This window comes from Lactuca sativa, chromosome 8 (assembly GCF_002870075.4).
Source record: "Lactuca sativa cultivar Salinas chromosome 8, Lsat_Salinas_v11, whole genome shotgun sequence".
In the NCBI taxonomy this organism is placed as follows: Eukaryota; Viridiplantae; Streptophyta; class Magnoliopsida; order Asterales; family Asteraceae; genus Lactuca; species Lactuca sativa.
In genome coordinates, this window is record NC_056630.2 from 333,971,435 (window position 1) to 333,982,053 (window position 10,619).

At 35.6% G+C, this 10,619-nt stretch overlaps 1 protein-coding gene across 1 annotated transcript; it reads right to left on the minus strand.

The window, feature by feature from the left end:
- Positions 1-2,185: 2,185 nt before the first annotated feature.
- Positions 2,186-3,302, minus strand: LOC111899972 (uncharacterized). Its single transcript, XM_023895846.1, has 2 exons — positions 3,167-3,302; positions 2,186-3,087 (listed from the first exon to the last, which is right to left on the minus strand). Exons 1-2 carry the CDS (start codon positions 3,300-3,302, stop codon positions 2,186-2,188), a joined length of 1,038 nt encoding a protein of 345 aa, XP_023751614.1.
- Between the last annotated feature and the right edge of the window lie 7,317 nt (positions 3,303-10,619).

Below are 10,619 nucleotides of genomic sequence, written 5' to 3' on the forward strand. Positions count from 1 at the left end.
CTTCCCTATTACATCATTGTACTTTCATTTCTTTTTCTATTACAACTTTGTATTAAATAAAAAAAAATACTCAATCATAGCAATGCCTGTTACAAAAGGTTTGATCTCGATGTCTTGTGAACCACTTGTTCATTTTGTAATGTAGATCTCAGTGTCGGAGATAGTGAAGGAGAAGGCTTCAATTTTTAGAATTTGGATTCTGTTGTAGATTAGGAAACAGAAAAAGATAAGGATGTCATTAATAAGTAGGAAAAGGTTTGACTTCATGACTTTATGATGATTTCCTTTTTAATTATATATATATATATATATATATATATATATATATATATATATATATATATATATATATGTTGCTATTCTTTTTTTAATCAATTCATTGGTATCTTGTAGCAGCTATACAAAGAGCTTTTGGTTGCTCAGGAGGAAGCCCATTTGGCTCATCAACAACTTACCTCTTCAGTAGTAATAGTGGAGAAATTTTGAATACTAACAACATACAATAACACTCTTAACATACGACTCTGAAGCATTGGCAAAGTTATCAATAGACATCCAAGAAATCACATTTGAGATTCAACAATATATTTATTCTCATATGTATCTTTTTAACAGGAATAGGTCCAAGGGCAACTAATGCTGAATCATGAAATCAAGCAAATGTTGATCTTCAGAACACTTCATGTTGAAGTTGCAAGAAACAGAGAAATCGAAGCATCACTTGTGGTTTAATTCAGATTCTGGGACAAAAAGAGTCCTAGGGGTGTTTTTGGAATATTTAGTTTTTCTAACTTTTATGCGTAGTCCGAGGGGCTACAAAAGGTGTTAGTGTTAGTGATGAAAGCTTGGTTCAGATTCAAAAAGTGTTGTAGAGCTAACAAATGGTTCTTCAGGTATGCAATACTCTAGGCATAATTATAATATAAAACTATAAAAAAATTAATTTTTTGATATATATTTTTTATTTTGTTTTGCAGAGGATACTAAAGTGAAAATCTTGCAAAGGATATTTTTTGTTTTGTTTTGCAGAGGATACCCCTCACATTTTCCCAAATTACCCCTTCCTCTACAATGTTTTTTTGTTTCTGTGTATTTTGTGCATCAGGTAAAGTTGGTGGAAGAAAGGAATATGAAGCCACTTGATTCAAATCTTGCAGCATTATCAACAAGATGCAGTAAAGACTTGGAGTTGAATTTGGCTAAGTCATTCTTCAGTGAGATGGGCCAATGTACAACTTCTTATCCATATAACAGCTGTTTGGAGCATTAGTCTTAAAGAATTATGAAAGGCAAGATGCAACTTTACTTAGTTGGAATTTGATGTAGAGAGTAGATTAGATGCAAATTTAGATATTGTAAAAAATAGAATCGTATGACATTAAATTTTATGCTAATGGATTGTATTTTTTGTATATGATATTTTATTTCTATTATGAGACATTAAATGCAAATTTAATTTAAAAATTAATAAATATATAAATATTTTTTAGAACATTTAAAATTATGATACGCAAAAATGTGTGTCATCTTCATTTATGACATGGCCTTTCTTGACAGGGGCTTCCTTGATACGCATTGCGTGTCATAAACACGCGCGTCGTAAGGTTACGACACGCAAATGCGTGTCGTCTTCCTTTATGACAGGGCCTTCCTTGATACGCATTGCGTGTCATAACCGCGCGTCGTAAATGCGCGTCATAAATGCGCGTCGTCTCTCTTTATGACAGGGCCTTCCTTGACATGCATTTGCGCGTCGTCTGAGCGTTTTACGACGCGCAATGAGCGTCGTAAAAGGACTTTTTTCTAGTAGTGAGTCCTCTTCCATCAATATTTTATGCATGCATAATGATTGACTCAACCTCTTTATGTCCACAATGGTCCAACCAAAGGCCTCCTTGTACTTTTTCAAAATTCCAACCAACTCTTTTTCTTCTTTTTTGGATAATTTAGTTGAAATTATCACTGGTAATGTCTCTTCCTCTCCAAGATAAACATAGTTGAGATGGTCGGGAAGAGTCTTCAATTCAAGAATTGGTGGTTGCACTATGGAAGGAAGGAGTTTCGCATCGGAATTTTTGAGTTTCATGTGGGGTGGTTCAACTCTCATTGGTTGTGCTTTTTCCAAAGAGTTGATCGCTTCAATCAACTCATCCTCCAAAGTAAACTTCTCAATTAGGCTATTGATTCATGTCTCATCAAAATGCTTGCTCAAGATGGTGGTTACCACATCATGGCTTGACAACTCAAAGCAATTATTAGTATATGAATCAATAACATCTATGAAGTTTAAGGAATGAATAGAACTAGGATAACGCATAGCTTCAAACATATTAAATTTGATCACATCACCATCAAATTCTATAGACAAAGTACCATTTGCTACATCTATTTCTGTTTTTGCGGTAATCATGATCGGTCTCCCCGAAATTATGGAACTCGATTTTGGGTTGTTGTCATCACCCATATCCAAGAAATAAAAATCAGCAATAAATACAAATTTATTGACTTGCACTAACATGTCCTCCAATACACCTTTTGGGTGTACTAAAGACTGGTCGACAAGTTGAACTATAACTGTAGTTTTTGTTAAAGGTCCAATTCCTATTGTTTTATAGCTCGAATAAGGTAAGACATTAATTGATGCCCTTAGATCTAGCAAAGCACGTGGCACAAAAAGGTTACCCATTTTACAAGGAATTGTGAATACACCCGGGTCCTTGGATTTCTTTGGTAGCCGTTTTTGTAACACGGCGGACACGTTTTCTCCTACTTTCAATGTTTCATTTCCTTTGAGATTTTTCTTAGATGTGAAAAGTTCCTTAAGGAACTTAGCATATCTAGGAATTTTTGTAATAGCATCTGAAAGAGAGATATTGATTTCAACCTGTCGGAACATTGCCATGATCTTATCGTCGTCCCATTCACTCTTTGTGCTTCTTAACCTTGAAGGAAATGTTGTTGGAGTGACTTTCACCTCGGTGTCTATTGGATTCTTTGACTTTGAACTCTCATTCCTTTCATCTTCTTTGAAATCTTTCTCTTCCTCAACCTCCTTTTCTTCTTCTTCTTCATTCGGGATTCTTAGGCCTTCATAGATTTTTACCTCTCAAAGTAATGGCACATGCATTGGGTTTCGGGTTCTTCCCGGTTTAAGATGGTAGCTTGCCTTGTGATTCCATTCTAAGCACGGATTGAGCAATTTGTGTCACTTGTTGCTCTAAGATTTTTATGCCAGCTTTAGTTTCTTGTTGGAAGCTTTGAGTGCTAGTATCGAGGCTTTTGACAATATCATCCAATGACATGCTTTATGAAACCATTTGTGGAGGTGGTTGTTGTGGCGGCCTAGGCTGGAAATTTTTATGTTGAAAAGGCGGCCTTTGTTGATGTTGAGGAAATGGTGGTCTTTATTGAAAACTCACATTTTGAATTCCTCCCACACTGGATTGTTATTCCATATGTGGTCACCCTGTGGCTACTCGTATCCTCTTTAATTTTACCCGGAATACCCTCCCAAGGCATTTGCTCCCGCATAATCTTCTTCTTGAAGTTGAGGGAACATGTTTGTTGGGTGCGACACTTGGGTGCAAATACCGCAAGGGCAGGGTGTGAGCTACAGACCCTTGCCTTTAGCTAATATCATTACCACTTTTGTTAGCTCGGACAATTGAGCTTCAATTTGAGGAGTTTGGACTTCTTTTACACCGCGGGGTGCATCCGTATTCTTGAGAAGTGTGCTTTGAATCTTCAGCCATATTCTTTATCAGTTTCTGAATTTATGTTGGAGTTTTATCAGCAATATATCCTCTACTTCAAGCATTTAGAAGCCTCCTTTTCCATGGCAACATGCCTTCACAAAAGTATCGAAGGTTGTTGTATTCGAAAATTCCATGTTTTGGGCAACAGGTGCACAACTTCTTGAACCTTTCCCAATAGGTACGTAAGGCTTCATTCTTTTTCTGCTTCATGTTGATAATTTCCCTATGCAAGGATGAAGCTTTCATTTCTGGGAAATACTTCTTTAGGAACAACCATGCAAAATCTACCCATGTAGTAACCGTCCCCGGTGGGAGGTTATAAAGCCTATATTTTGTTGCATCTTGCACAGCAAAGGGGAATTCTCCTATATTTTGTTGCATCTTGCACCGCGAAGGGGAATTCTCTAAGCTTGATTTGATCATCTGTGGCATTATGTGGTTTCATGCGGGCACACACAACATGGAATTTAGTGAGGAACTTATGAGGATCTTTGTTTTCCAGGCCTCTAAAGGTTGGTAGTAAGTGGATGAGTCTGGATTTTAGTTCAAGGTTTGCGGCTATCGGATATGTGATGTAAAGAGGTTATTGAGTAAACTATTTCCTTGCCCATTGGCAAAGGGTTTGCTTAGGTGGTTGATTTGGAGGACCTTGATTTCCTCCATGGTTATCTCATATTCTGTGAGCAGTGGTTGAAGTTTCTGTGGGTGTGAAGTTCGGGATATTATGAGTAGGTGAAGAGGGTGGGGTGGTACTTTTCGATGAGTATGGTTGTGGTGTGCGTGAGAGAGTTTCTGTTTCAGATGCGGATATACTTGAGAGGGGTATATCCTCCTAAATGTTAATGAGTGGAGGGGTAGATGATGTAGAAGTCCCGAAACCCGGTCGCCTCTTACAAAGCTTGGCTTGCTTCCGTAACCTCTTTGCATTCTTCTCTATCTAAGAGTTAATTGGCAATGGTGTACATGTACCAAAAGAAATAGGTATAAACAATTAGTAACACCGTGTCCCTGACAATGGCGCCAATTTGTTAGACGTGTCAAAGCCAACAAATAAAGGGGTGCGAAATGACTCTGAAAACATTGTTACTTGCAAATGTAATACAAGGTAAGCAGGGTCGATCCACAAAGACACAGAACAAGTGCTTATACCTTTTATGTAAGGTACAAATATGGTAACAGAAGTGTGTGGGGGGGGGGGGGTATATGCAATGATTTGAACAAAAGACTAAAGCAAAATGTAAGTGATGATTAAATAAAACAAATTCAATATTTGTAAGGATTCCAACTCTATGCAAGTCAATTTAGCAATGTGATTCTATGGATGAAAATATATTTGTTCAATTTTATCTACGTAGGTACTTGGTAGTGTTAACAAGCTCTAACCACCAGATTGTCAAATTCAAAACAAGCTCTTTGAAAATAACCTAACCTTTTAATTTAAGTCCGAACAATCTCTTAGATATAAATCAAAATGTTGTAATGAGATTTATGTGAATGTTCCCAACAACATACAATACTCCTCACAAGCTCGGGAGTGTAAGAATTTGTGAATATGATTTACACTAGACTTATTCTAAACAATTCAATTTAGTGTTTGTTACTTATTCTATTTCACAAAACAATTACGGATTTAGCAAAATAGATAACTTGGATGATTCAACCTTAATTCAAATGGCCAATAAGAACTAAAATTAAATCAAACATTTGATTGAAACAAAATCAAATTCAATAGATAGAAATTAGAAACAAGCATCAAATCACATGATTGAAATCACAACTAAAAGTCAAGACATAAAGTTGGAGAATGTAGGGTTCTAGTCACACATGACTAGAACAAAATCACAAATCTAGAAAAAGAAATCAAAGTTCTTACAAAATGAAATCCAAATGTTTCCAAGTGTTAATTAACTCCAAAATCCTCCAGATAATCAACCAAAAAGCTCCCAAATTTGACAGAACCCAAAATGAATTCGGTTGCATCCTTCTAAGAAAGATGAAAAACTTATTTTTAACTCATGTCCATGTTTACACGACCATGTAAATTAACATTGGCATTTACATGGCCTATGTAATTGCAAAAGTAGACTGCTCAGATTGGCTGGGTCTTCAAAGTGTGTTGCTAAATTATCCTCGTTTACACGGCCCGTGTAAACTTAATGCTATAGTTTACATGGCCTGTGTAATTCCCTGAATTGCCAAAATCTTCAATTCTTCAATATTTTTGTCACACCCCCAAACCAGAATGGCGGAATCGTTCGAGGGTGGATGACTACATTGTTGGATGATACTTGTTTCAAAAACAAATTTCAATATGATGACAAAATGAGTTTAAAACTGACGCGTTAGCATCACTTCTCCAAAAGCAGAAATTTACCTGTATGACTGAATCCCTGAGAAATACAAGTAGATTTGAAAGAGTAGATCAGTATTTAAGTTGGTGAGTTCATAAGTATTTAATGTCAATGTTTGTATAAATTTGAATGAATTTGTTTGTAGATGTTTGAAAACTCCTAGAAAATCCCATATTTCCTACTAGTATAAAAGTAGTCTTCTACTAAGACCCGACTGTTTCGAACGTTGTTTCTAAAATTCCAATATTTTTCCATAAGTGTATGGTAGTTAAAAAGTTCCAAAAACTATTATGCAATAGTGTTTTTCATGGCTAGAATAGTAGATTTATGCATGTAAAAAAAGAAATCGCTAAGACATTGGTTAACCCCATAAATCAACGTGTTTTTATTACTCCATGTGAGTTTTATAACCATACTATTCACCCAGACTACCTGTAACAACGTTCTTCAGGCGTTGGAATGTTATATCGTTTGTCACCCCACACCTGCCAGTCTAACTATAGCTAACAATTTAGGTGCGAGATTGTCAATCCCGTATAGATCTATACACAAGTATCACACTCTCCCTACAAGAGATTATGGTATATAATACAGGACTTTAACTGCATACTCGAAAGTACGTGAAGCTGAACGTCTCACAAAACTTAGTATCAAATAGATTTACGTATGAAAAGTTCATTTGTTCTTGTACATGAAAGTATTTCCTTGATATAGTACTTAAAGTATGTAAAATCTCTTAAATATCTAGTAAACTATACCTATTATAGTTTTTCTCAAATGTATGATTCGTTGTATGATAAACCCTAGTGCAGTATCAGCTTGGTATGTAGGCATAACATTTGTAATAACGCTATTGAACATTTACACACCAAAATATAAATAAAGTGTTTGATATTTGTATAACAACATCTTTTTACTCTTAAAGGACAAAATTTTATTGAATAGGCGTTGCATGCGAACGTTTTCATATGATAGTTATGAATCACATATGATTTGTTATATAAAGATAAGTGTAGTAAAAGCTTAATGCTTTCCACACGAGAGTAACTGTGTGTTTACTTGTATTCTCCCGCTTTGAAAGTGTATAAAAGCATTTATAAAGTATTTGAAAACGTAGTTGTAGGGGTATGAACTCACTTCACATATAGAAGAAGGTGAAACGAAAACTGAGCAGAACTTCGACTAGGGAAAGTTGAATTTCTCGGGATTCTCGGGAATCTCGGGAGTCTCGAGAGCGAACCACCTTCCTTTGGAACTTGGGTATGAAAACCAAGGCTTCGGGATGGCTTCGAGGGGTTAAAACGCAGAGCTTTGGTGCGAGGGAGAGAGAGAAAAGAAATGAGCAATGGAACCCAACACCTTCGGCTGCTATTTATAGCCCTATATTGGGCGCCAAGTCGTGGTACACCTCACCATGTCGTGGTGAGGGATTCTATCCTCTTCCATTGAAGAGATGTTTGCTGACGAACCTGGCACCCATCAGTCACAATACCACGTCATGGCTTCTTCACCACGTCGTGGTAGGCCTGACAGCCTCGGATTTTGTGTCGAAAACTTGTAAAATTCGTAACTTCCGCGTACGTTCTCTGTTTTTAACGTTCTTGATATCCATGCATAGGTAAGATTATTCTCTAAAACTCTCATTTAGACTCCGTTGGCAAATTTTGACTTTATTTTATTTTTAATTATTTTTAACGGACCAGGACACAAAAAGTCCGTTAAAAATCCTTAAGTTCGTCATGTGAGGTCCGTTCTCGTCAGACTTTATACCGTTGAGCTACTATTGTTGAGATCTTCGATTAACATTTAGGTTGCATCGGCTAAAAATCTCTCGATCTCTATTTCGAGTATTTTAGCTGTCTGCTATATTCGGAACTTGGCAAATTCATAACGTTCTCATACGAAGTCAGATTTGGACGTTCTTTTTATATATGCATACAGTTTAATGATATCTACAACTTTCATTTAGATACTTAAGGATAAATATAACTGTATTGAAACTTCGCGGTTTATGTTTATCGGTATTGCCGGTTTTTACTGTGACTCTTAGGTCTATCATAACTTCTTCGTTATAACTCGGATTTTAGTGTTCTTTATATTTCTGAAACCCTTGATACGATGTTTACCATTTTATGTAACCCAATAGAGACTTTTGAACATTCAAAATTTTGATGCAAATTTCATTACATTAAAAAAGATTACAAATTCTTGACTTTTTAGGTCATTACACTAATTCAAAAATATCGGTTTGTCACAATTTTCATCCCTGGTGCTCAGCAAGTCCTGAAATCTTGTCTACATCTTTTATTCACCTCCTCAAGCAAGATCCCAACTCCAAAAGTCCCTGAAATATCACAAAAGTGTGCGAGTGAAATAATGTCATCGAGAATCCGAATAAAAACATGTATAATGCATGAGTTTAAGCCTAGATGCAATGCACTTTTATGAAATAAAGCTACAAAATAGGTTCATAAAATGCACCTAACAGTAGACTTAGACCTAGAGGCATTTTTCATAATGGGTGGATAAAACTAAAAGTTGGCTTCTTTTCATTTAGCCAAATGGTTTGCCTATGTTTGAATTTTGGAACATAATCAACGTGTTTGGCCAGATTGTTCTTCATTTGAGACTTTTTGTTTGTCTTGTCCTTTTGACTGATAACTGTGGTATCATCACTTATGATAGTCTTATGTTTTTGATCTTGTTTCTGTGAAGACTTGTCCAGAGGAATAAAAACGGTTGTGTTATTCATTTATACATACTTGAGACTTTGATGTTTTGAAGGACTCTATGACCTGTTGGGACTTTTAAACTTTGGTCTATTTTCAAACTTATGCGAAGAGTTAGCTTGAACAGAAGCTTTGTTTTGAAAAGAGTTTCATTGCACAAAGTTTGGAAAATGTTTTTTATGCATACAGCCTTGAAAAAACCCTTGTTCTTTGAAATTTTGGAACTTTAGCTTTCTGTAAGCTTAGGATTTGAATCAACATTCCTTTTCTCTATGCAATATTTAATTTCAACTTTCAAAGCTTGCGTTGCCTCATCCTTTGGTGATAATACATCAGATCTTGTTCAATTTAGGTCTTTTGCTTTAGAATAGTTTATACTTCAGTATGGATCTAGGAAACAAGTCATCAGAACTATAAACTTTATGTGATCGAGAACATTTTCCAACTTCAAATTTGTCCATTTTTACTCCTTATGGAAGAGCTTGAATTTTAGAAGTTAACTTAACAAAGGTCTTAAGTGAGAGTTTTTCTATAGGTAAAGAATAAGATATTGCATAGGATGCAGTTGTCATATCTTTATAAACTTTGGTTTTTGTGGGTAATTTAGGTATTCCAGAATAATTTCTTCGTCAAATTCAGATTTTGGGGACATGTATGATCCTTCTAAAATGATTTCCTCATCTACATCTGATCCTAATCCAGACCAAATTGTTCCAATGACAGGTATTGAATGACAATTTTCAGAGATTCTCGATGTTTCAAGGAAGATCTCTTCAATCACACAGTTATTGCTTAAGTCATGAAGTTTTCCAAAATGACATTGAATAGCTTTTGGGTAAGTTTTGTTATAGACTGGAAAAATGAAAGTCCTGTCAGTTGGGAAAAAGGGATGTTCAACATCAAATGTCGGTATACATTTCTCTCTGGTAGAGTAGCTATTTGACTATCCCCATTTATAGGTATTGTTTGTGGATCCATTGTTCATAATATTTTCAATAGCTTCGTTCTCATTGACAAGTTTTTTGATTAATTGATTTAAGTGTATGATATCTGCTTGGGCTAGATCCTTTGGATTAAAAATTAATATATTGTTTTTATTTAACAATCTAGCATCTTTTTCTAACAGCAAGTCTATTTCTAACATGATGATCTCAAGCTTCGTGTCTTCTAGTCTTCCTCTCAATTGGTACAACTCTTGGGTTGTTATGTTCTTTTCATCTAAGGCTTTGTTATAATCTCTAAGGACGCCATCACACGTTTGAGTGATTTGATCTATGTGAGATTGACAATCTTCTACACTATAATTATTTGATCAGATCATGAGTGTTAGCTGTTCGAAAATGTTGATGGTTCCTTCCTTTTCCATGAAGCAGTAGTTCTTTTTCAGCTTTATTGACCCATCTTTGGTGTTATCACCTTTCTTCGCAAAGAGAAACAACTTTCCTCGTGTTCTCTTGTTATCAGTTTCTTCGTCTTCGTCAACAAATGTCCAAACTTGATGGTCCCTTCACACATGAGCCATAAAAGCTTTTTCTTTCTCTTTTTCTTCCACTTCTTGTGCCATTCTCAAATAATATGTTTTGTTTTTCACTACATTCGATTTGTAGTCTCTTGTGAAGTGATTTTCCTTATGCCACATGTGAAATATGAGAACTCTGTCTTTCGTTTCTTCAGAGACAACCAAGGTTTCAGAAGGTTTGTCTTCGTGTGGAACTTTGGTGGAGTAAGTAAGCATCAAAGGTGTGGTTTAAGACTAAGGTTGATACGATGGGTTTCTTAGGTAT

Excerpts from the sequence above, each read along its gene's own strand:
- LOC111899972 (XM_023895846.1), bottom strand. The coding sequence starts at position 3,302 with ATGTCATTGGATGATATTGTCAAAAGCCTCGATACTAGCACTCAAAGC. Across the intron at positions 3,088-3,166 it reads GCTTAGAATGGAATCACAAG|GCCTAAGAATCCCGAATGAA; the intron begins GCAAGCTACCAT and ends AAATCTATGAAG.